Here is a 26,975-nt window from a genome sequence, read left to right as displayed (position 1 = left end):
ACATGTGTCGTAATCGATGGCATACATTAGTAAGTAAACAACGATATCAATTTTATGTAAGTGTTTGGCAATTTTCCTTTTTTCTTGCAATTGTATCATCTGGTGTCTAGTCCCTTTAATGGTTAACTCAAATAACTTACATAATACAACAAGCTGGCTCTGACGAATGGATACATTTTTCCTGATCTGGGTCAATTTTTGACGTTTAATGTTTAAGTTTACGGTACAGACTTCGGATATACTTAGATACATTTGTTTCTATGAGCGGAAGTTTAAAGTGTTTTGAATTCATTTAGGTTGAAGGAACGTTCGCCGGATACTTTACTGCACTTGTTACTACAGAACAGACAATTACCGTGTTGTAGTCGTGAAGGTTAACCGTCTGTATCCCGTTCGCTTGTTGGGATACATCTCCAATGATTGCCATAATGAGTTTGGCGTCCTCGTCGTGGATCACGTCCATGTGCACAACGTGGCCCGAGCCGTCCGTCTGTACCAAGTGGTTCACCTGAAACATATGAAAACAATGGTATAATTATAGCTTACAATATAACTGTATGAATTTCCAAATGTTGTTTTAGTATTGTATTATTGTTTACAAAACATATAACAAAGCGACTGCATTGCACGCAATTGTTCAATGACATAAACACAGCACTTGCCTCAGAAAAACCCTATGGACACAACCCATAAAGGCGCAAAGACAAGTATAATTAGATTCATTTCTATTCTGACTGTGTTGTAAACTAGTATACTAGTATTCAAAGTTTAAACTCTAATATCTGAAGTTAACAACTTGTGTAAGAAATGTTCCATGGCCATAACTAATACAGGTCTTAATATAACCAAATATGAATGTATATATACAGCATTTATGGCGTAATTTATTACACACTGTATTACAGACAGGTCGAATACGCTCCAGACTGCCACGAACGTCCTTTTGTTATTGAATTAAGTTGTAAACAAATGCTTATTTCACGTATATAAGTAACATTTGAAAAAGTGATTGATAAGAACAGATCAGACTGGCGTTTATCAAGTAATCAATTAAATACAACAAGTAAATACACTGTTTTTCTTCATACAGACGTATACGTACTTAATGAGTCGCAGTTTTAAAACACCAGTCAGGTCGATCAGGATGTGACATATATTATGGACACATTGTTTATATAGAAAGAGGACTAATACCACTTTTCCTTGTGTATGTATTTATATGCTTGCCAAATTGCGCATAGATGAGTTACACCACGTTTATACCTAAGTTAGTAAGTACACGAACAAGAAGTAAAAAATAGGCTCCCGATATAGAAAAGAACGTGCATCCATGAGCTCAAAATTAAGTAAATTTCCATTTGTACTAGGTAGTTCATACATGTATTCTGACTTTAGACCATCAACTAACAAGATTACAAGAACGATAAATTGATAGAAGCTAGTATATTATGGTAATCTGAGTTTAGACCGTCAACTAAAATGATTACAACACGGTAAATGTCCACTCATAGTAGTTAGTGTGTTATGGTAATCTGAGTTTAGACCATCAACTTACACGATTAAAACACTGTAAATATACATTCGTTTTTGCTAGAGTATTAGTATTTTCTTTCCATTTCTTACCGTTTCTTCTATTTTTTTCTATTCCCAACGCATATTATTACTTACTTCAAAATACGCTTGTCCAACATCTTTCAACCATGTTACAGTCAGTAAGTGTTTAACAAATCACAAGACCCTTTACACCATTATAAGCAGCTTGAAAGAGTGGCAGAAGATGGGCATATTATGAGCTTCAAAGCTTCCTTCTGTATTCTGTCATGATTATTATGTTTTGTGCGTATCACTTGTCTACATTTTATGTTTTATTACCACAGTTTCTCCTTAGACTATGCTCAAATTTTGTGTGTCTGGAAATTGAAAGTGTTCAAATAGACATTGTTTGAACCAAAGAGTAAACATAGTTGTTGGAATTGTACTCACTGTAAAAACTTCTCAACTTTTACATTTTTTGGTAAAGTAATCACGTTAAACATTCGAGAAACGATGTGGAACATTTAGTAAACACAGAACATATAAACTTTACCAACACTGATATGAAATGGAATTGTTTTACAAAAATACATTTTTTGTTTTCCATAAAGATCTGCTCTGGCGAAATTCAATAGTGAGGTTGCATCCCGTCGTATTGTAACAGGTCGACAACTATTTTTTTCAGAAACAGTAAAGGTGTGTCCTTTTTGCATTGATGTTGTCTGAGTAGCGTGCCTTTTACATTGTTCTACGCAAAAATATACTGATTAACAATGACATTTGTTAGTTCCAAATTATAATAGTCGCAATGATGAAGGTAAGTTTGTTCTCTTGTTCACCCATCATGATTTGACTAGGACTTTAGTAAAACAACCTGCTTTGATATTTGGCTACTCGAAATAAAATCAAGTATAGTAAAATATGTAAGTTAGTGAATACTGAATTAATAAACAGATGTCTTGACACAGAGCTTCTGTCAAGACATATCAATTACTTATTTGGTATTATATTTTCTAATATATTTCGATATTAATCTTAATAACATGATATTCGATTTAAACATCTGATTTATTTTTGGACTTTGGCCAAAGTCTTTAGTTATAGAAACGCTGAATATATTGTAGATATTACAAATGTTTTAACTGACACGAATATATGTGGATAAGACCTCAATAAAATAACTATAATATATATCGCATTTGTATTATGGTCAAAATATGTAAAAAATAATAACATTAAAATAATGAATTGTTGATACATACTAGTTATTTCGAAAAAGTTAATTGTATTTGACATCTGGCCCGACGAAGCCAACAACACAAACAAGCTAAATATGTCCGCTGTGTTGGCAAGGTCAAATTCAAATTGTTTATCATTAAGTCTAAATTGATGCGCCATTAGCATGTGGTAAAATCGTGACATTTCTTCTCCGCAGTAGACTCGTTATGGGACGAGCCACGAGATGAGGAACATGCATGACTACAATAAAAGTTCGGCGCTAGCAAGTTTTCCTCAAATCGTTCCTACTACTACTGTTGTAAGCATTAAGACATTTGTTTAGCATTGATCTAAATTTACTAAACAAACTGATTAATATTTATTTAGCATTATCATATCTTTATATACGTATATTATTTAGAAGTTGATATATTTATTAATTCGAATAAATTGTCATTTTTCAGTCACGATGACTTTAACACTTTTTGCTTTCGCTGCACTCGCTGCGGCGACCAGCGCAACAACAGAGGTATGATAAGATGTTTTGAGATTGTAAAACATTGCTAAAACTGGAAACGTTGATGATGTTATGATTTATGAGTTTTTCGTTTTTTTTTTTTTCTTTTTATAAAATTTACTTTCTATACAATTTAAGAAATGTACAGAGAGAAAATAATACATTCAAATTCCAAACTTGAATCAAAATATTACTACAAATACAAACACATGCATGAATGTCAAGGTGAACCACTTGGCACAGACGGACGGCTCGGGCCGCGTTGTGCACATGGACGTAATCCACGACGAGGACGCCAAAACCGTTATGGCAATCATTGGAGACGTATCCCAATACGCGAACGGGATACAGACGGTTAACCTTCACGACTACAACACGGTAATTGTCTGTTTATAGAAGCTAGTATAGGACAACTTAAGTATTTGGAGGAATATTACCATTTTAAAAAAAAAATATAAATGTTAAAAAACGTATGCGATATATTTCTAACAAAAAGAAACATATCAATGTTAAAGAACAGATTTACAAGATATTGTAATAATAATGTTAAATAGGAAGCAGCATAACATTTGAATAAACTAAAAGAACAAAACATAACAGAACAGTTTCAATTAGAAAGCCTAGATCTTCCAACCGATTTGATTTTCTATTTTGAAATGGTACACATCTAGTGATAATATTCAAATCTCACAAAATATAGTGTCCGGTTTTATTAAACCTGTCACAGGTGCATACTTGCACGGTCTGTAAATATTAGCTGTGTATATCTTCGATATAGTATAGGTATCCCTCGTAACAATAAAATTGTATATAGCTCAGGCAAAGAAGGGAGAGCTAGCGCTTGAATCAGAATTCCGTATTTTTTGTGTGAATTTGAATGCAGATTGGAAATCTATATATTGGAAATAGTAAGTCGGTGTCCGCATCGACCAAAATATTTTTTAACATAATTTATAACATTTTATGGAAGTTTAAGTTAGGCCTCAAGCAATTTCTAAAACTTATTTTTCACTTAACCAACGTTTTTTACATTGCTGTTAATCCCCTTGAACGAAAAGTCTTAAGACATAATCAAGCACACGTATCGCCAGTCCTGTGATTAAGTTGATAACATCAATAGGTACACTTTAAGAAAGGTAGATTTAAAAACCTTACAAATGCATGGTTATTGATTGTAATAATAGTGATCCTCAACCTGTCAAATCTTCCAGTCTGCCGCCACGCTCGATATGTTATTTATTGTTTAACCTGATTTAATGGTAATTATTACTTATCTATAATTTGTTTTGTCATTTTCTTGGAAAATAGTGTCCTTTTAATTGTTAATTTGGTTCCCTGCTGCTCAACTTCAAGTATTTATCTTACTTTTGGAAGAATGTTAATGAATGTGTATTTCGGATCTGCTTTCAAGTTCGGACAATATATATGGAAAAAAAATCTAATTTAAACCAAATGTGATAGTTTAAATAAATCGGACAATAATGTATATTGGTTTTATTTCAACAGGGCTACGGTGTCTTGAAGAATATCAACAAGAAAATCTGCCTTCTAGCGCTGGCGTTAGTTCCTATGCAGCCGACGTGGAAATACAGAGTGGTTCGTCTTTTTTTTATTGTTTACAGAAACATCAAAGTCAAATCTCAAAGTACATTATTATAATATTCCTTGTTACAGAAATACATTTAGAGACTTGCCATATCGGAAATGACAGCTATTTTATGCTCTAACTTAATTTCGACGTTTAAATTGAAGTTAGTTTAATTGAAAAAAAAAACATTAATAAAAAAGCAAAGACATTATAATACTTATATAAAGAGTAATAAGACAGTCAACTGCAATACCTATTATGTATTGAGATTAATGATTCCTTGATATGCTTGGTACGTTTTTAAAGAAATGTAATGCTTAAGTATTCAATTAACATAGTTGTCATATTGCAATTTAATCGTTTCGTTGTTAAAAATTGTTATTTCGTATTTTATGAATGATTATGTTGTCATTTAACCATATTAAAAAAGAAGAACACAGATATTTTTTTGGTAACCAATAAATCATATACATATAAACTGTGAAAAAACGACCCAAAACTCGCATTTTAACATGAGGCTTTTAATACTGTACAATGTTGTGATCCAGACATATATCGCTTTTGAAAACATGTTCAATTACTAATTATCTGAGGTTGATTTCAGGTGCTGTAGCTATTCTTTCAATGTTATTAATGATTTTGTGTACTAGGAATTCGCGAATCGCGTGTCACTTTGTTTTGACAGCCGGTGCGTCGTTAAATATTGCACCTGTGATGTTGTGTTAACTCGATAATCGATAATGATGATTGCGCTGTGGATTGACTGCCGCACGATAATCAAACTTTTTAAAAAGAAAATTGATTGAAACATTAATTTGTTTGTTGCAGAAAATAAAAAACGGTGATTAAGTGATCGTTTTGGAGGGTTGTTTTATCTAAAAACTTCTATGATTCAATCAAATTAGAGCGGTGCGTTTATTAAACTATCAAACATACTTAACAAGCATTAAATTACAGATAATCGGATAATTTGTTTGTTTGTTACTCAAATCAAGAACTTTGATTGGTGATGAATTGGTCATTTTCGCGAGTTGTTTTATTTTAAGACTTAGAAATAAAGATGATTATAAAAACGCAGAAATGTTTATCACTTTTGCATGTGCTTTAATCAGGTCAAGTTACTTGAATCATTGATTATGTAAAATAAATGTTATCTTTATGTGTTTTCATTTTATTCCAGTTTTCAACTTCCCTATAAAGGTTAACTTAGGTAATATTTTGAGTAAACTTACTCCGTACATCAAATCCTCACTAAACCGGAATCCTCACTAAAACGGAAATTTAGCCCAGTCCGGACCTTGTCCGGTTTAGTGAGTTTTTACTGTATGTCACTTTTACTTCTTCGCTTTCTTCTCTCAATGGTCCCGCAAAAATAAGATCACAATGTTGATGAAACTTTTTAACTGTTTCTAGGAGATTGTCACTACTCCAATTCATGGAAGGTAATGGAACGCCAGTTAACCTTTCCATTGTGTTTTTTTTATCAATTTATCACTATAGTACTAATCCTTGTCAAGTATTTTATACTTCTGACACTATGTTTTAATGTTTGGTGTTAATGGAATAACAATACAACTTAATTTTGTATTCCATTTACTCATCTACATATGTACACCAAGAACGCAGCAAGACAACTGTGTGCCTAGCAGTATAACAGTATAATTTAAACTCTAGAGGCGGGAGTATCATATTACGTAAGCTTAACATTAAATATCAGAACAGTTATTGGTTCAAATTTGATATCTTCTGTCGCTGAAAAACGTTATACATCATTTCGTAAGAAATAAATAGAATTAAGATGTTGTCTCTTTCTGAAATCCATATAATCTAAACTGGTTGTTCCTTTCGCCTTTTTTACAGCTGTGCCTACGTGTGTTTGTGCAATTTCGTACTTGTTTGTGACGTGACAGTCCTTATAAAGTTTATTGTACAGATGAGCCTATACCAATACCTTATGTTTGATTGCATTTATCGACTGGATATTCTCTATTTGAACATTCCATAGGGTACAACAAATGAAGTACATCAGCACTACATGCACATTAATCAAACAGAAATGACAAATGAGGAAGTCCTGACTCTAGCTGGACCAAACATAGCAACATTCTGCCACGATTATGGAACGTACTATGCAGTTGCCACACCAGTCGCTAGGGCCAAGAGAGGTACCACAATTGAAACATTTAATTCCTAGTTTGTCCAAGAATTTTGACTTGACATGAAACATCTAGTTCTTAATAAGAAGTTATTACAAATATTTAACAGTGTTAAGTACACACTTTGTTATAACGAAAAATATTAAATAAGTAAATTAACATTATTGTAATACAAACTTTGCTATGCAAGCTGCATGAATATCTTTTTAAACAGATTTGAACCGCTTAAGCTACCAAGCATTAGCCATGAGAGAAATTAATTAAATAGCTGCAGATACATAATGCGGTTGTAGTGGGTGTGTACAAAGACGAAACCACTCAACCTCGGGGTTCGAATATTTATTTACGTTGTCGAATGAAACCTAAAACATATAAAAGTATATGCTAATCATATTAATAATAACACAAAATACAAAGACAATGGACAGTGATCGGTAAATATATTAAGGGAGACTTCGCGGTTAAATACATAAAACATTCTAAGAACTATGAGTGATAAACTTACCAGGCACGTCTAAATAATAATTATATATGAAAGAATATTTCAGCTCAAAGATAAGAGCGAATATTAAATAAATGAGTTTAATATTTCAGCTCAAAAATAAGAGCGAATATTAAATAAATAGTAACAACTGTTACAATTGCAATCTTGACTTGCGTCGATGATGATTCGGAACGGAATGATTTATGTATTTATGTAAATAAGGGCGTGTGCAATGAAGCGGGAAAAAGGGGAAAAGCATTATGAACCAATCAATCAATCTTATAAATATAGAAAAACTCGCATAACAAGTATTCACGCTCTGACGCACTCGGACATCGACGGACATTGACGGACAGTAACGCAAAGAGGACTATAACCACGTAGCACAACACTAAACACGACGATACACAAACAATACAAGACAATATACGATATAGAACCATACCAAACACACAAACTGATAAAATACTGAAACATGCACCTTGCTACATATAGCAGAAATAAGCAGAAATTTTAAGTGAGAGAGAAAGCATGAGGTTTTATTTAGACTGCATTAAATGTTTTTTATTGTTCTCATATAATATATATGTCGATATGTTTAAATCGGACCGATAAAATATTCAACAATTAATAATTAATATTTCAACAATGTTGTTGATATTGTCAAGCCTGAATACTATTTCTGCTTTTAAGACACAATTTTAAATCAAAGTGATGTTAGGGGATGATGTTTTATTTGAAAATAATAACAAATACATTCTGTCTTTTGAAACTGCAGATGCCTCAGTGACACAGGAAAGTAAGTATATGCGAGGATCATTCATTAAGTTTCCGGACTGACCGTGCAAAAAAAATGCAAGTGCATGTCAATTTTTTTATTTATTATATACCATTTTGAATGCAGGTAATATAATAAGCGGACCCAGTTTGCTTTACATGTAGTGATTATGATATTTTTATGAAAATGTAATGTACCATGTTAAAAACGCCAATTGTTTAAGTTATAATTGTTATCTAAAATTAACATTTTCTATCTCAAACCATCTGATTGTCCAATGTTTAAGGTACTAAAAGTTTGTCATTCAGACGTATAGAAGAGTGCTTTGATGTCGTTAGATATGCATGCTAAAACAAAATAGCAAACACATTTAATTTTCTTTGTATTAAAATGGATAAAAAATAGTGTTCATTTCAAAATTCCACATGTTCTACTAATTTTTTCGCATAATGACAAAATACACATTAATCAAGGTAAATGTACTTTGTTCGATTTTTTATTATTGGAAACTTCGTTCGTATATTGTTTGTCTTCATTTGATTTTAGTTGAAAAATAACATCTGGAGTTTTGTTTGAAACATATATAATCACGAAATCGTTTTCACCTTGCATTCAAGTCCTTAAGGTATAGAATATTCTTATTCCGAAAAGCCGCATAATTTCAATTTCAACGCAATATACCGAACTAATATCAGTTTAACGTAGTCTTAAAACATCATTAAAAATGATCCCATCTGTAGGGTATTCACCATTACAAAGTGGTATATACGTTATTCATTAACGTATTTTTAATGGTTTCAGTGTTTATTTTCAGTGTGGTGTATTTTCTCTCGCTGTATCGCCATTCAGCTAGAGTACGGACAATTGTCACCGTAGGGTCTTACCGCTGCAGCCCAAACATAATTTACGAAATCCTTTCTCTTACTCTGTTATGTATTTGTCTGCATAAAGTAACACATGCAAACTCAGAATCGGGACTAAATAAAGAACGCAAAACCAACCTAATTCTTCTTATGTCTTGCATACCGGCATAGTGTTTCTTGCATACCGAGCAAGCGTCTGCGGTCATTTGACCAGTGCTTACGCATCAACGCTCCATTTAAAAAAATCATAATGTATAACTTTATGCATGTTAAGTTTATGACGTTTCAAGAACGCAAAATCAAATAAAGAGTATTTGACGTCAGCTGCGGTTTCAAATTACAAAGCGTCAATGCGGTCAGTCTGCAACAACGAAAATGCGTTTTGTTGTGTTTCTGACGTCAAATTCGACTTAAAAGTGAAAGTTAAAGGTATGCAAGAAAAGGTATATTTCATGTGTTTCCGGTGCGGATGGGAACATCTGTCCCATTGGCACGTGCGGAAGCCGGTGACGAGATTTGCCGATTTAACTGCTACATCTCGGGTCTTTCTCAACTCCTCGGGTCGAATTCTCCAATTCGCACCGGAAACACATGTAATACACTTCTAGAAAGAGGTCTTACGAACGTAAATTAAAATGTCCCTAAAATAGAACCGCGACAAACATGATATTTCAGTGTTTGGATGATTAAGTTTAAATATAGTTATGTCCTAATAGTTTGTCTACAGGAAGGATAAAAGTTTATTTTCAATACCATGGACTACGCCAATATGAAACGTTACAAAATACATATTTTTATTATTTACGAAAATCAACTGGGAAATGGACCAGTAAATTAAGTGAACCGGTGTTCAAATCTTCAATACAACACCACATTTCCAAAACTTCTAATAACTGTAGCAGTAACTGCTTCAAATCCATCATTAACCATTTTATTGCATTTTCTTTTCAAAAGATAATTTAAAATATCCATACAAGTTGATATTATCGGAGTCCTCTTATTAACGAGAGAAAAAATGCCCTTATATTAATTAAACAATTTAATTATATGGAAGTAGATTAATTCATCAATTTTGTCATGTTCTCTTGTTAATAAGAGGACTGTTTTTACCCCCAAATATTGTATCATGCAATGAACATTGTGTCGTTTCGAAGTCGATGAAGTCTTTTAGGTAAGATTTAGATGTTTCGGGGGATGTTGCTGCATCTAATTGAGCAATCATGCGTTCATTGCTTTTTTCTATTAAAAACCTTTGCTAAGATGAACTTGGAAAAGAACAAATCTGGACGTGATTGCATTGTTCCTTCGAGGTTTCAATGTTGATTTTTATTTTCACTGCAGCTACACACCTTGTCAGCGAACATATCGTCCAATATGTATTTACCATTATACATTTATTACCCTTTAAGTAAACAGCCGTTACATCATTTTAAATTGTTCAAACTTAACTTGATCGAAATTCAAATCTGAAGTCTTTAAGAATCGTTAAATTGTATTCAATACTCTGAAGGATTAGAAAATAGATAACTACACTATGGCCGAAACACGAGATGTCTTGTTGCAGTCCACACTAATAGCTTGTCGCCAACCGAAAGACGAAAACATTCTTGATGATCGATCCTCCATGAGCATTCAAATACATCCAACCTGTGGAAATATAATTTTAAGCTCATTTAAGGCATTGGTTTACATCAATATAATAATATCAACATAAATTTTATTTGATTTAAATATGCACTGGTACAAAATAATCATTAATTGATATTTTCGGTTGATATTGTCGGGTATCGTTCATTGCAATGCTCTGTCAAAACGATATAGTAAGGTGCTGTTCAGGTGCTGTATTGCACACCGAAAGTGAAACTGCATCGAAAATGAAAATATACCATTTATTACTAAATAATTTTAAAATTTTCGTCCACCAGTCTTTAAGCATTTGTCTTTAAGATCCAAAAAACAATACTTAGGAAACAAGTCAAATAGAGATAACCACAGACCCCAACATCAGAATGTAAACATACATTTAAGTCACAATTCTGTCAAACAAAGGCATGTTTAAAAAATCTCAAAGCCCTTCTGGTTTACCACTGCGCAACATAAAAATCATTGTTTAATTGCAAAGTTTCAATTTTGGTGTTCTACAGACCCCCTTTCTCTTTGTATTTTAGTGCAGGGAGAAAACCGAGTTTGCCTCATATTTCTTTGGCATGCAGAGTTACACAAAAATAATTGTATAGCTATACATAGAGATAGAAGGTTTCTTATATTTGTGTAACTCTGCATGCCAAAGAAATATGAGGCAAACTCGGTTTTCTCCCTGCACTAAAATACAAAGAGAAAGGGGGTCTGTAGAACACCAAAATTGAAACTTTGCAATTAAACAATGATCTCTATGTATAGCTATACAATTATAAATATCTCTTGACAAACTTTTAAAGTCTAAATACATGCTGAAATAAAATATTTTTGGAAAATATATAGAATAATGGTACAATTACTGTATTTTAAATGCTAATTTAATGTGTCGAACATAGGAAATGCTAAGGTGAAATTGTGTAAGATCAGCCCCCATATTAGTTGATAAAACCAGTGTATCTGGTGTATCTTCACAAAGTGTATCGCTGATGCAGTCGTGTACGCACAGTTGTCGGCATAGAACATATTAACCCACCCCCACATACCAAATTTATAAATACACATGATCATATGCTTAACGTTTTGTAATGTTATCTTTTCCGTAGAAAGTTCACAAACGCTATTTACAATACTACACATAGAGACTTCTCCCGATACTGCATAAATGAAAAATCTAAAGAGTTGACTACAGTTCCCAAAAAATAGCTAAGATTTACATTACTGAAACAGTCTAAATTTACTTGACGGGATTGCCAACATTGGTTTTCGTTCCGGCAAAGGGCGGCATGTGTTCTGAACTCTACAAGAAATGCCATATGGAGCTGCAATGAACCTAAAATAAGAAAGCCACTCTTTCAAATTACACCAGACTGTGGTTTTACAAGATTGCTGGAATAAAACCAAATAACAGGCGAATTATACCACCATACGCATGCCTGAATTTCGCTCAATCCACTGGCAATAAAATAATGCATGTCCATAGAGGTAGGGGTATTCATCGAAAAGTGGGTCAAACTTTTTTTAAACCCACCAGGCTAACTGACAATATGTTTTCAGTCGAGCCGCAGATTCTAATTTTGAGGTGTATCCAACTCAGTTACGAATAAAACAGAAGTGCTACCTCGATGTATATTACCGTTTGCTACGCGTCTATGTAAACCATCGGCGAATACCCCGGTACGCTCTGTTTATTGAGTGTAAACGGAATAAGGGGTTCAGAGCTGTCGATGATAATATAAATACAAATAGACAGTTATGTAATTATACGAATAATAAATAAACATCGTACAAGAAATCAAATACTAGGGTGAGAGTAATCTACTGGCATGCCATAATAAATAAAAGTAGTTATTACATTTATAATTATAATTAAAACCTCAAATATGGAAATAAAATAAACCACTAATATAAATAATAATATATTATAATAATTATATATAGTAATATAAATAGTAATATCAACTCCTAAGAGAGCAAATACGGGTGCATATTCACATATGTATTGAGTCGAAGCTAAAGACTCACAAACAGAAACGCCTTAATTGAAATGCAAAAACAGTATCGTTTATCTAATTCTGATTGACAAAATATGTTTGATCAATAGTAAAACATGGCATTTGTATCAATTTTCAACATGGATTTTCTTCTGGTACTTTTACACATGGAAATTGAATCACGTGGTTTTGAGTTTTTAGTCTCGAAAACGCAGGTTCAAGACATTAGTGTATATGGGCACAGCACTACAATGTCACAACATTCGAGTTTCATCAAAATGAGTTACAGCCGATCGAATGATGATATTAGGCAAAATATCACTGTTTTAAGCTGTGAACTGATCACCCATATTAGACTGTTTGACATTTGACATTGTTATTCCAATCAAAATCTTTTATCAAGATTTAACTATGTTCTAGTCTTATTGAGTATAGACTATAATTTGGGCTAGGGGGCGTTGACAGTTGTTGCCGTGAGGTCAATTAGAGCGAAGGTAAATCTGAATTAATGAGCCGGCCATGTTTCTTTAAGGGTCAGGCGGCATGGTCCCCAGGGATGGTTTTAATCAAGAAGGTGTTTAGGCTCGTTTGCCCCCGTATCTTGAAACACCAATGATTACCATTTTTTGTCTCTTTTAATAAAATAATACATTGTTTATATTGAATGCGTATGTTTTAAGATGCACTTAGAATAGGGTTTTTATGAAGAGTAATGTTTAATAGTATACTATTGATATTGAATACCAAACAGAGATGCCAGCTGTGATGCTTTTTAGCGCTGAGAAGTACACAGTTAACACACTGAAATATATGTGCTGAAAATTAGTTTTCAATATGATATTGAAATTATGACAGATTCGTCGCCATGGCCCCGTACTTTTCACTGACCCTCCCGGCGTGGTTTTACGACTATAGTGTAAATGCATATCATATAACACATTGTCGAATGCACAGCAAAGTGCGTATATCGTTTTCGACCTGTCAACGTGAAACACTGGCGATATGCATTAGTCGCGACTTTCTTTATGGAGGAGACAGGGGATTTACAGTACTTTAATAATGAATATAATACTGTATCTAACTGCAATACTCGTAATTAAAATGCATCTAGACTTAAAATAAATATATATTTCAAAACTAAAAGCTTGAAATAAATATTAAAACTTGTCCTTTTTATCAAACACGTTTAATACAAGTGTATTACCAATTTATATCGATCAAAATGTTACATTTGATACAGTGACAATATCACATGAGATATCGCGTGTTCCAGTCTGCAACAAAACATGAACCGCGCCCCTCGATTATTGAGTCCCCTGCTTAACAGTAACTAAACGCGTAAGGCCACGACTTGTCTGCGACGCTTATGTATGCTGTAAAGACTGCTATAATATTAACACTAGCAAAATGTTTTATTTTCATGCGAAAATTTGTCTGAGATTAAATAACAAAAGTTAGGGGGTAGAAAATAGTCGATCATCATGATGTAAAAGCAGTACATAGAGGATCTCAAATGAGTAATAACATGTATTTTGTATCGAATTTATTAAACGAGTTCATTTAAAAACGATAAAAACGATGCTCTGCCGAGTTTTTATCGTTTTTAAAAGACGAGTAAAATAAATTTAAACAAATAGACACGAATTTAAGATTTTTTTAATAACATAACTCATTTACGGTCGAAACCTAGGTCAAAGTTTCTTCAATACACTTCTCTTGTCATAGTGCGAAGTATTCACATTGTGTGTTATTAGGATGCTTCATCCGCAGGAAAGAAAATAGCCAGACATAAAAAACAGTCGTTTTCAATAGTGCGAATTCACTTTGTAGCTGTTGCTTCTATCGATCAAACTTTACTGTATCAGACGAGAACGTTTTCAAACAATACATCATGGAAAAACCGTGACAGGGACACACTGTGGAGCCAAAATGAGTGGTATAAGAGACTTCTAGGTGAAGAAGTAAGAGAGGACCTACTAATTTGAAGGACATTTTGAGGGCGTCAGCAAATCCCTGATATGTAACCGATGACGAAATAATAATTCTAAACGATATTCTATAGTCGTTAATGAGAAGACGCGACGAGATTGATGTAATCAACGTTAAAGCAGACGAAAACCAGAAGAACACCGCAACCAGAAATGTACCAGCTCACGTTGGCGGGCCTTACGAGTATGCACTAACAAGTGACATCCTGAAGGACCTCCACAACCTATAGCTTCAACGTTGTCGGCGTTCAATCAATGTCCCCGATTTTAGGGCGGTAATACTCGATGAGTACCTGGGGGTCCTGAGTTCGATGCCTTCGACCCAGGTGACAGGACAACTGGAACCGATGCCTTCGACCCAGGTGACAGGACAACTGGAACCGTCCATATCGACACTCTTTGCACCTGTTTTATTAAAACCGAGACCGAATGCTTCATTCAAGACACAAATACCATCACCCGATATCCAATATGGAATCAGCATTTTTTTAAATGTGTCGATGCCCGCCTTCCAGGCAATTTCGAATATTTCTTATAATCCAACCACACATGACCCAGATGCTTCAGGGTTCCAGTAGCAAATGGAGACTGCATCCTGGTACCGAATTTACCCCTCACTTCGAAGTCTAGGATAACAACGCAAAGGCAGTGCGAAGATTGGCATCACTACGAGTTCTACACCAAAGAGTCGCCAAGTGAAATGCTAAAATGCAGGACCTTAAAGACACATTATTTCTAGGAAGTCCCCAAGCTCTGAAGAATATTTACATGAACAGGGCGTTGCAAACTTCTGTGTTGTCTCGCTTACTAGAACTACTAATATTTGAAACCTTGACGTAGTATTTTACAAAAAAAGGCTGTCGTCGTAGCTTTAAACAATACGAACGATTCTAAATTCAATTTCTTCATTCTGTTCGGAAACAACAAGCTGTTATTCATTTGCATAATTTAATTATGCAAGCAAAACATTATATTTGTAAGAAAAATGAAAACGCCGACTGCAAGTGTTTGACGAAACTGGACGACCATGAAGACGCCAGTAAAGACCCGAAGATTAGGTTTTGTAATCGGCGTAGACTTAGCTATATTTCACCAATAAAGGGTGGATATATAATTGAATTGATTTCATCTTAGATAAATTAGTTTTTTTTGACAATACATCGCTCTACGTATAATAGTTATGACCTAATATGTCTCGTGGTAAAAACACACAGAGAATCTGAATGAAATCATTAATTTAACATTCTGCTACGATGACAGAAGGGCATTGTACACACTTTAAAATGCAAGCAATCTATTTGTTTCCATTATTCGGTACCAATTAAAATAGAAACAAATAAGATGGGTAAGAAGGCGAGTTTACCTGCAAAGTTTTCCACTAATTTTGACCTTCAAAAACGCCAGAGCAACATTAAAATGATTGAGAGAAGTTAACGCCAACACATGTTTTGGGTGGAAATCAAGTTCCTAAATCATGTATAAAACAATTCAGTTGACGATTATCGAAACGTAGTCGTTAGAATTTCACTTAATCTGCAAAGAACAACACATGCATATCTTTTCTTTGGCCATTGTGGTCATTACTCTTTGAATGGTGAACCCGATATTGTTATATACTAAGATCAATTGCTCGCAGTTGTCGACCAAACGCTTATATTTACAATAGTGAAAAGAGAAAAATCAATTAAGATGGGATTTTTTTAAGTGAAGGTGCATGATAAGAGCAAGCATATAAGTCTTCAATTATAAAAAAACCTAAACTGTACCATAGGAACAAGCAACGTTTTAACAAACGGTGAATAACGACTGTCCTTAAACAGTGATAAATTTCACAAATTTAAAATTATGGCATCGCGTTATTCATAAGAAATTCTTCTCGACGTTTGGTTGTCGACATGTATTTCATATGATCACATTGTGGACCCGCTTTTAAGCATTCGATGATAAACAAACATACAGACAAACTCACAAGCAAAGTCACGAATAAACACTAAAACAAACTAACATACGACTACACAAATAAACACACAAACAAACTCACAACAAACAAAAGAACACACAAACCAACTTACAAAAACACACAAACAAACTTACAGCAAACACACAAACAAACGTAAAAACATAAACAACCACACTAATTAGCAAAAAAGCAAACACACATATAACTACAAAAAATACACACGAACAAGCACACAATATACCAACTAAAACACACAAACAAACAAATAAACACACAAGCAAGCACACACATACACACACAGCAAACACACAAGAAACCGCAGAAATAAACACACGCTCGAACAAAAAAAGAACAAAATCACAAGCAGGCACACGAATAAATACATAAGCAAACACATAAATAAACAATGAAGCAAACACTCAATTAAACACACAAATAAATACACAACCATACAAGCAAGCACACACACAAATAAATACACGCAAGCAAACACACACAAAAGCACATGCAAACACACTTTCATACAAATAAACAAATACAGAAGCATACAAACATGCAAACACAGAAACATATAAAATAATAGACACAAGCAAAACCCTAAACAAACACACGCACATACGCACAAACAAACGCACGAACATACACACAGACAAACGAAAAACAAAATCACGAACAAACACACGCACATACACACAAACAAACGCACGAACGAACACAAAAACAGACAGAAAAACAAATTATTATAAGAGTGTAGGAAGGTGGGTTGCATTACAACGGTGAGCTGTTGCAACTTTTAAAATAACCACTTACTTTTAAAGTGGACATTTACAATGTCTTCTTCCAATTGACCTATTTCAAACACATCGTCTGTATATACTTGTTCGATGAATAAACGTTCTTCTTCTATGCTCTTCACGTGGTTAAGGGTGTTTGGGGTTCGTCCACCAAGAGAAGTGTCGATTTTTTGTTAGAAATGGTGCTTCTAGTGCAATTTATGAAGCCTTTTAAGAGAAGCGCATGTGCTCTCTTTGATAAGTGCCTTGGGCACTATGAAGAGCACAATACGAGTATTTCTGTGTTTTGATAGGGATTTTATCTACCAGTTTCGGATATACAGTGCTGGGAGCTCACAGAAAACCGCAATTTGCTTTACCACTGCTTGTTTATTTAGATTATTCTTTCCTTGGAATACTTACTATTAAACTAACTCGAAATGATAAGTTGCCATAAATATCAAGGCGTGTAATGTCTATTTTTCATGTTTAAATTACCTTTTTTTTATTCAAAATACCATGTCAGTTTGATTAGAGAGCGTGCTAAAGCGTTATAATTTGTCCTGGCTTCCATTGTGTGCGCTTATATTTTGGTGCACTAAATTGCACATATTTTCCTGTGCACATTGATTGATAAGATTTGCATTTAACTATTCGGGGACTGTGCATTAGGATTTCATAGCGTGAGGCCATATTTTTGGTTAGTGTTTTAAATGCGTTAAAAGTTATCTAAATAGTTGGAATTAATGACTATGATTATTATCAAACATTGTTTAAATCGGATGTTGGTATATTATTTAATTTTAGTAAATTTGGGAACTATTAATATAATGTTTTAAATATTTTTGATTGACTTGATTGACGTTACTATAAATTATTGATTTATCTTTCAAGTTCTTGTGTTTTGTGATTTGAGTAGTACAATAAGAGGACATACATGATACTAAAATAATTAAAGTATATGTAATGATATAATTTATGTTGTAAAGAAATTTTAAGAAATTTAATTTTTAATTTTATAAGTTCGAATAAGTGAGAGTCGTTTTGTCTATATTGATGTATACTACTTAAAACAATAATCATATTTACTTCATATGTTTTGAAATGTTCATATTAAACAAATGTATTGTCGGTGTATTTAATTACGAGACCCATTAAAAAACTGTAGCTTTCTTATCACACGTTTGATGTCCTCAAATACTATTCGGTGAAAATATAAACTAAGGTATTCTTTTAAAGAAACTGCATTTTGTTTTAAGACAACATGCATTGACTTATTGGTGTTTTGATGGTTTCTTTAATAATTAAATGGTAATACGTAGCACATGGTTTAATTGTTTAATGTAAATGGTCTAGTGATTAAACATATATGCAGCTACCACACTTTGTGGCCAAATGCTATTAAATGATCAATGTACAGTTTCTGCGTATGCCTTGACTGACCCTTGTTATACCTTCAAAGGACTGGATACAGCTCACGTCTGGAGACACATTAGCTGTACTTCATGTACAGTATTTTATCAAGGTATGCCGTTCTATAACACTTCCTTATTCTGAACAATGTTGTTTGTGCATAGCGGCATTTTTGTTCAGAGCTTAGCTAAAGTTAACTACGTTGTTAAGGTTTGAATCAAATTGTTCAGCTGTACTTGTTTATATTGACATGTATATATGTTAACAACGATGTCGTTAATAACTTAACAATGGTCCCAGTGTAACTATTTTTGAATATTTTTAAGCATATGGTTGCATTTGTCGTTCACTGTATCATTTTGAACAAATCAATAAACAGTTGCATGCATCGTTCACTGTTTATTTTTTATTAAACGGTTTGTAAGATACGTAGGTGTGTTCTTATCTTCTGCGGCAATTCACAACATCATTATAGTTTTGTTTTGCTGCCCACAATGCAAATAATTTAAAATTCTTATTCGAACATTTCCAATTCATATATCGAAATGTTCGAACCATTTCGAAATAGATTACAAGTATCTTCCATGGCTGATGGTGTAAGATAGCTTCATCCCAACACGAGGGTAGGGTGTTTTGCGGAAACGAGGTTTATCGAGGTTGGGATGAACCTATCTTACACGAGCGGCTATGGTAGATGCCTTTTCTCCCACCTCAGTTAAACAAAATAAAGTAAAAATGTATATTTTCGTTGGAACTCTTTTGCGCGTAGTGAAAATAATGTGCGTATAGATATGTGATAATTCGTGGTTGTCATGGATATGTGCGCAGTGATTCAGAGTATGTAAATGGTCTGATCGGTCTTTAAATAGTTCTAAGAAGAGTGACGCATTATTTCTTGAAAGATGCGTGAAAACTGTTTTCTGGTGACATTTGAAGCGAGAAACAATTAACTAGCGTTCTAAATATTGCCACAAGACAAGGTTTCCATGATGCGCTACAGACGAATGTCTTCAACAAGGGAGGTTATTACACTGTGGTGACCATTAAAAGAAGTTTCATCCGGGCATTTTATCTTCGCCCGTGGGCAAGATAAGAATTTCTAGCATGGTTAAATTAATGGATCTACTTATTTGAGGTGGGAGAAAAAGATATATATCTTAACCATTAGCCTATTAGGTCAGTTTACATTCAGTCTCAAGTCTGAGTCTAGACTCAAATGTTCAAGCACTTTTATTAAATAACAAAGACTAATCTGTAATTAATTCGTTTTATGAAAAAGATATAAGTGATTGTACCAGTTTAAATAGTTATACAATTCAGCAAATTTCACCATAATAACTCAACTAGAAGGAAAGTTACATTGAGATTGTTCGTAATCATGGCCACTGATCTTTGGGAAATGCTGGGAACAGGGGTAACTTAGAAGGACTGAAGGCTTAATGCATGTGCCATGTTTAGTGGCTAGAACATAACTTGTGAGCATGGATATAAGGTATTAAAAGCGCACACTATAATTTGAAGCAAAAACGTTTTATTTTAATGCATAACCATGTTTTACAAATTTTACCTTAGTTATCAAAACAAACCCATATAATTTAGGTATAGATAAAATATATTTGCGATATTTTGGCTTTTGTCGTTAATCATGTTGTTAACTAATACAAGGTTCTGAACAATCGTCCTATAATTGGCGAATATTTAATTTAATTACCATGATTATATGTCAAGGTTTTGGGATGCCTGTGCAAGTTTAATGCATTCACAGTATAACTTGTTTGAAATCATTTAATTAGTTTACAGCAGTAAAATGTAAATTTTCTGTAGCCCTTATGCTTATGACAGAAGCTGTGATGCAAGGCCACTATAAATCGATTTCATTAAATCATTAAATTCGTTTCCACTATTACGTAGATATTTGTTCAGCAATAAGCACGTTTGTTCAGCAATAAGCACGTTTGTTCAGCATAAATTACGTTTGTCCAGCTTTAAGTACTATTGTTCAGCATAAAGTACGTTTGTTCAGCATAAAGTACGTCGTTCAGCATTAAGTACGTTTGTTCAGCATAAAGTACGTTTGCTCAGCATGAAATATGTTTGTTCAGCATAAAGTATGTTTTTTCAGCATTAAGTACGTTTGTTCAGCTTTAAGTACGTTTTTTTCAGCATAAAGTACGTTTGTTCAGCATTAAGGTCGTTTGTACAGCATTAAGTACATTTGTTCAGCATAAGGGTTAAACTATTTTACTATTTATAATAAGATAAGTCTACCTTCGATATTGCTTTTGGAAAACATGATAGAATATGCAAATGACTGAATACAACTATTAAAATCACTATTTTTTAAACAAATGGAAAACTAAATAAATTCTATATTATTTTCAGGCACGATGACTTTGACACTTTTTGCTCTGTTGGCACTTGCTGTCGCGGCCTCCGCAACAATAAAGGTATGGTTAAATGTTTCATAAACAGCCAAGGAAGGTTTTTAACACAAACCATCCATTAAGCCCTTTTATTACTTTACATAGTTACATAGTTAAATTGAACAAAGAACAGATGTAACACGAATAGCATTGCTTAAATTTAAAGTTAAGATAATTTAAATGGAAATCAGCAAAATAAGAAGTGAAAATATCATTTTTAGAAATACTTTTAAAATCCATTGTAGTAACTTCCATTGATCAAAACAGAACACTTCACTTTGAACCAGAAATTGTTAGCAAAAATATATATTTAAAATTAAAAATAATATATTTGGAAATTAACAACCCACCATTAATTAGAAAATGGTTATCCCGTTTTTCAAACGTTTTCTTGAGTTAATCTAGAAGCTGAATGTTCGAACATTTGCTTTCATGCCGAACAAATTAACAATAAAAACAACTGCTCGAACATAAACAGAATGTTATATCATCGTTCAAATGTATTTTGAACTGTTTGTCGTTGTAATACGTAATACGAACTTCCCGGAAACTTCACACAACAATTTACAGATTAAATGATATTTTATTACCCCACCCACGCCTAAAAATATGTCAACAAACTAGCGTGGTATTCACTCTTTACCTGGAGAACGACCTGTTTCGAGCGAAACTGACTGGATTTTGGCAGTAAGATGACTGAATACTCATGTAATCATGAAAGACACGCTAAACTAAGAGAAATGTTTAATATGAAATGATTATCCGCAATTGTTTTGCTAACGACATTGTTTCATTCAATATCGTAGTAATTTGGTTATGTATTTATGCCCCGTTTAAAATAAAGGTGTTTTGTTTTGGAACAAAGATGCACTTATAAAACTTCCTTGATTACTGTTCAGAAAACATTTGCACAAAAAAACGTGCAAATAATAAACTACAAAAAAGATAATCAGAGACCTTTTTCTCAACAAACCGGAAATAGAAAATTGACAGCTACGTCATCAGCTCTAAATTTGCGTAAGATGCGTCCCACGGGAAGCGGCGTAAAAAACACCCTTTTCAAAAAAGGGGGTAATTAAGAAAATAAATTAAAATGCTAATCAAACTTTGAAAATAATCATAAAAGAAATATGTGAATAAAAACGCATTATAAATACGAAATTGTAATATCACAGGTGAACCACTTAATACAGACGGACAGCGAAGGCTATGTGGTACAAATGGACGTTATCCACGACGAGGACGCCAAACTCGTCATGGCCATCGTAGGAGACGTGTCCAAATACAAAGGATGGCATCAGACTGTCAACCTTCATGACTACAATGCGGTAAAGCTTTGCTGTTTTTTTCCCTTTCATGAATGTCAGATAGGAGTTGCTATGTGTTAACCACTTATTTGGAATAGTGACTAAATATAATAATTTTTCCTTCTAGAACTACCAACGTATTGTGGACCGGAAATGGATTCTATTTAAGCGTCGATAATATGAAGTTATTTTTCCTTTTGGCAGGGCTATGGTGTCCTGAAGTACATCAACAAGCAAATTTGTATTCTAACGCGGCCTTTGGTTCCGATGCAACCGTCGTGGAAATACGAAGTGGTTTGTATATTATTACGTCACTTTTCTTTTTTATTTGTTTAATTATCGAATGGTTAACAAAGGGTCATCCATACACGCAGTGTCCGTTGATTTTGCTCAACAAACATCATATAAATAGTGCTACTAAATATGTGTAATAATAGGCTCTTAGGCTGGCTTTACGCTTCCTTAGCGAAAATATGTTACTTATGGTAAACACCGAAAAGGTTTACCTTATAGTTACATTTTAATATAATATCAAGAAAGATCTGCTTTGGTTAATTACATGTGGAATAATAACGTAACTTATTTTCTTTTTAATATTGTTCTTATTCGAATAATATTGCATTGTTTGAATGTTGTTATCATTAGGAATTTTCCATAATTATATTTGTGAAATAGCCATTTATCGTTCTTCCTTGATTAATATGAAAGACTTAAAATGTCAAGAAATCATGTATTTATATTTTGTTACCTACAATGTTTGATATAAAATGGACACATTTTTTTTTTTAGAATTTCTGCGAATTTAATATGTCACATTCATGAGGATTCTCTTTTCTTTAAAGATGATAAACTAATAACTTATCACAATAATGCTGTTATAATAACGATCTGTTTTACAAATTCAGCCAAATCATTCAAGAGTGATTGGTTCGAACTTGCCGTTAATGAACTTTATATATAAATCTTTTGGATCCTGTTAGATCGTGTAATAGACAACTTTTTAATCGGATAAGAAATTTGTAAAAAAACAAAACAATCCACCCTGCACATTAAACAAATCCTCTTTTACATCTATATTTGTCAATTAAAACCCATATTCGGTAAAACAAGAGATATAAATAGAATTTTTATTTTGTGTTACCCATACCCTCATACTTATAAATTATAATCTGATAGATCATGGTACCAAAAACGGCTTGTTCGCATGGAAAATTTGGTTTCGGAACATATCACTTTGTAAACGAACAATTTGAGTTAGTGAAATCGAAACCCAAATTACTTAAATAACAGCCTAAGCGACGTAACAAGTTTCAGTTAGTAGACCCAGGACAATTTATGTATTGAATATCATGGTGGATTCTATTGTCGACTTTTTATTCTCTATTTCGACCTTTTTGCAGGGCACAACAACCGAAGTACATGCCCACAACATGCGCATTATTCCGATAAAAATGGAAACGGATGAAGTTCTGAAAATTGCTGGGCCAAACATCGCAACATTTTGCCGGGATTATAGAACTTACTATGCGGACGTGTCACCAGCTGAGGAAAGCGGTAAGACAGTATAAACATTCAAAATATACACGGCCCAGGTTCGGTACACTAGTTGTTTATGTCAATCCAAATACACGAATATTAAAATTGGCCCTAAAAACCATGTTCAAAATATCTCTTTTTCACTCAACGACTAGCCCAATAACCGTTAGAAATATGCGTGCATATGCCATAGTTATATGCAAAATATCACATGTAGTTATATAACAGACTGTTTAACGAAGAATTAGGGATGCTATTTGCACTAAATCACAACAACAAAAATATTTATTTATTTAAACAAATACTTAAGAGCTAAATTAATGATTATTTTGTCTAATGTTTTATGGTGCTATAACTAAGATCATAAGATAATTGGTCACTTGAAAGCCATAAACCACTTACCCAAACTCGCATCGAGCATGGCAGAATGTGCAAAATAATTAACACCAATAAAATAGTTTTTGCAAATAAGCAATTATGTTTCAAATTCAGTTTGAAAAACTATTCAACCATATGACAAAGTTTTGCAAATGTTTTCAACTAGTACTGTCTACTTTCATTGTGTGATATAACCCGATTATGTTATTTAAAGAATGTATTTATCTTCTATTTTCGATTGACAGGAAATATATTTGATTGAATTTGAAGTCACTTTTGTTCAAACTGCTCTGGTAATATAGCAGAACGCTATATAATGAAAAGATTCTTATTTCTATAAATGAATATCAAATATATCAAATGTGTAGCATTCATTTCATTATATGAAACGGAAATCCTATATAGTACAAATGAGGTAGTTACTCGGTATTTTTTTGAAATTGCAACAATAAACGAATACAATATTTGGTATAGACACTGCACACGACGTCCGTATGAAATGATTTGTAACCTACATATTATAACATCATCAGGATTTGAAAAGTAACCAATAAAACGACAAGCACTCAACCACGTTCACGTACTAGTAGCGTTTGCCGCCAATTTTGTTTTGGATTATTTTCATGTTCAAAAAATCAATCTCGTTCATGGACCTCCTGTATGGATACTGTTCAATGTACTTAATCAGTATCCATGAGCAGTTATATTTCAAAAAAGGAAGACACAGACTATTTGATTTTGCTATTAAAACTAAAACCTTTATTACATTTGTAATAATACAGCCGAACCCTGTTGGCTAGAAATCATTTGCCTCGACCTCCTCCGTAGCTTCATCTGGATGTAAAGGACTTCATTCTTTCTACTGAAGGTTGGTTCGAACTTTCCGACACTCGAGGTATTTTTGTCAGTCCCCGGGAGTTCTAGCCAACGGGATTCGATCGTACTATAATTTCGAACCCAAATTCATCATCTAATGATGTTTTGTGGTTGATTTGCTAATAAGATGGCCCCTTGATATGTTTCAGGAATAGACACAATGGCGGCGGCGACGTCAGGCAGTAAGTATTTTTCCGACTTCCGGACTGATAATGTAAATTATTCTCCCATCACAGCTATATTTTTTAAAATTAATTAAAAAAAAAATGATGGAGCGGAATGAACATAACTAAACAATCATGTTTAATCGACGTCGCGTGCTGTTGACAACATCGTAAGCTGTTATTTACGTGTAGGCTGTGATGACTATACTGCAAGGTGAATAGTTGTTGTTTTAAGAGTTTTCGGCATGTTTTGTGACGAGATGTAGACGACACAAAGGGAAACAATTGTTCAAAAGTTGAATCCCTCTCGCCCCTATGGTTATAGATATATATCGAGTGAATCACTTAGAACAGTATGACGGCGCGGGTCGCTTTGTATACTGAATATGTGTTGCCAGTTCATACGTCCTTGATAGTATGTTTCCTTCAGATTTACGCTGATAAAAATTGTTCTTCAAAGTTACTGATTATTTTTTCAAAGAAATATTTTGAATTGAATGTGTGATGTATATATATATTGGTTACATTTTTGGTTATATATTATGTATGTATTTTTAGATTGGTGTATCTTCTCAAAATGTTCTACTGGAAAGGAAGTGTTGGATAAATTGTAATAAGTGCAGAAGAGCAGAAGAGCAGAAGCAGACGAGAAAGAAGCAGAAGGATAAGCAGAAAAAGAAGAAGAAGAAACTTGTTTCCAATTCGATACCTCAGACAATAATATTGTTTTAAAGACTAAACACATCAAATATTTTTAAAAACAAAAGAGTGTGCTATTTGTTTACAATACCAAATCGTTCATCCTGAAAACAAAGTAACCATTTATTAATTTATATAACATTTTATATAGTGCATGATTCAATTGGAGACAAAGTGTAAAATTTTATTATGTTTTGTGACGTATTCTAGGGCTCATATATACTAAACATGATTGATTGCGCAAAAAAGCAATGCTAACAATAACACAAAAACAATAAATTTCAGAATAATCGGGTCATGCAAAAATACCGTCTTTAAACATGATTTCGTGAAATATTCTTCAAGGGAATTCAATTCAATTTCAAGAGTATAAAATGTTTGAGTCTAACTCTTTATTCTCATTTTGGATTAATACATCTCTTGCTCTTTGTTCGAATATACAGTTAAAACTCGCTTTGTTGAAGTCGTCGGGGGACCTCGAGTTTTTGAACTTCGAGATAACGAACATTTGTTAAAATCAAGATACAAAATAAATGTAGAAACAATCCGAATTAGAGATGACAAAATCGACTTAAGCTAATTTGTAATATAGATAAACGGAATAAATAAACTTGGGACCACAATAAAAGTTCGACATGACAAGAAAATTGAGATAACAGAGTTTCGACTGTATGTGAATGTTTTTTTTTTTA

General features: G+C 33.3%; 2 protein-coding genes across 7 annotated transcripts in view; one reads left to right on the top strand and one right to left on the bottom strand.

Annotated features, from left to right (window-relative positions):
* The window catches only part of LOC128214325 (dehydrogenase/reductase SDR family member 1-like), a 46,997-nt gene extending 46,495 nt beyond the window's left edge, over nt 1-502 (bottom strand). For 2 of the 4 annotated variants that reach the window (XM_052920736.1, XM_052920738.1), the window contains exon 1: nt 356-487. In XM_052920736.1, the coding sequence (XP_052776696.1) occupies nt 356-463 (108 nt within the window). In that variant the 5' untranslated portion in view covers nt 464-487. Of the gene's footprint in view, nt 1-355 lie in introns of all 4 variants that reach the window. The other 2 variants (XR_008257903.1, XM_052920735.1) reach the window with 2 other exon arrangements.
* Nucleotides 503-3,009: 2,507 nt separating this feature from the next.
* Nucleotides 3,010-9,274, top strand: LOC128214331 (uncharacterized). Of its 3 annotated transcripts, none has more exons than XM_052920748.1 (7): nt 3,010-3,070; nt 3,216-3,280; nt 3,494-3,646; nt 4,775-4,864; nt 6,862-7,021; nt 8,275-8,351; nt 9,089-9,274. In XM_052920748.1, exons 2-6 carry the CDS (start codon nt 3,221-3,223, stop codon nt 8,334-8,336), a joined length of 525 nt encoding a protein of 174 aa, XP_052776708.1. In that variant the 5' UTR covers nt 3,010-3,070; nt 3,216-3,220; the 3' UTR covers nt 8,337-8,351; nt 9,089-9,274. The 3 variants fall into 3 exon arrangements, with proteins under 3 accessions (XP_052776708.1, XP_052776707.1, XP_052776709.1); XM_052920747.1 differs by having other exon boundaries at nt 3,012-3,070; nt 8,275-8,295; XM_052920749.1 differs by lacking the exon at nt 8,275-8,351 and having other exon boundaries at nt 3,013-3,070.
* Nucleotides 9,275-26,975: the final 17,701 nt, after the last annotated feature.

This window comes from Mya arenaria, chromosome 13 (assembly GCF_026914265.1).
Source record: "Mya arenaria isolate MELC-2E11 chromosome 13, ASM2691426v1".
Lineage (NCBI taxonomy): Eukaryota > Metazoa > Mollusca > Bivalvia > Myida > Myidae > Mya > Mya arenaria.
Note: the sequence above shows the minus strand (reverse complement) of the source record. Positions and strands in the feature narration are given on the sequence as shown.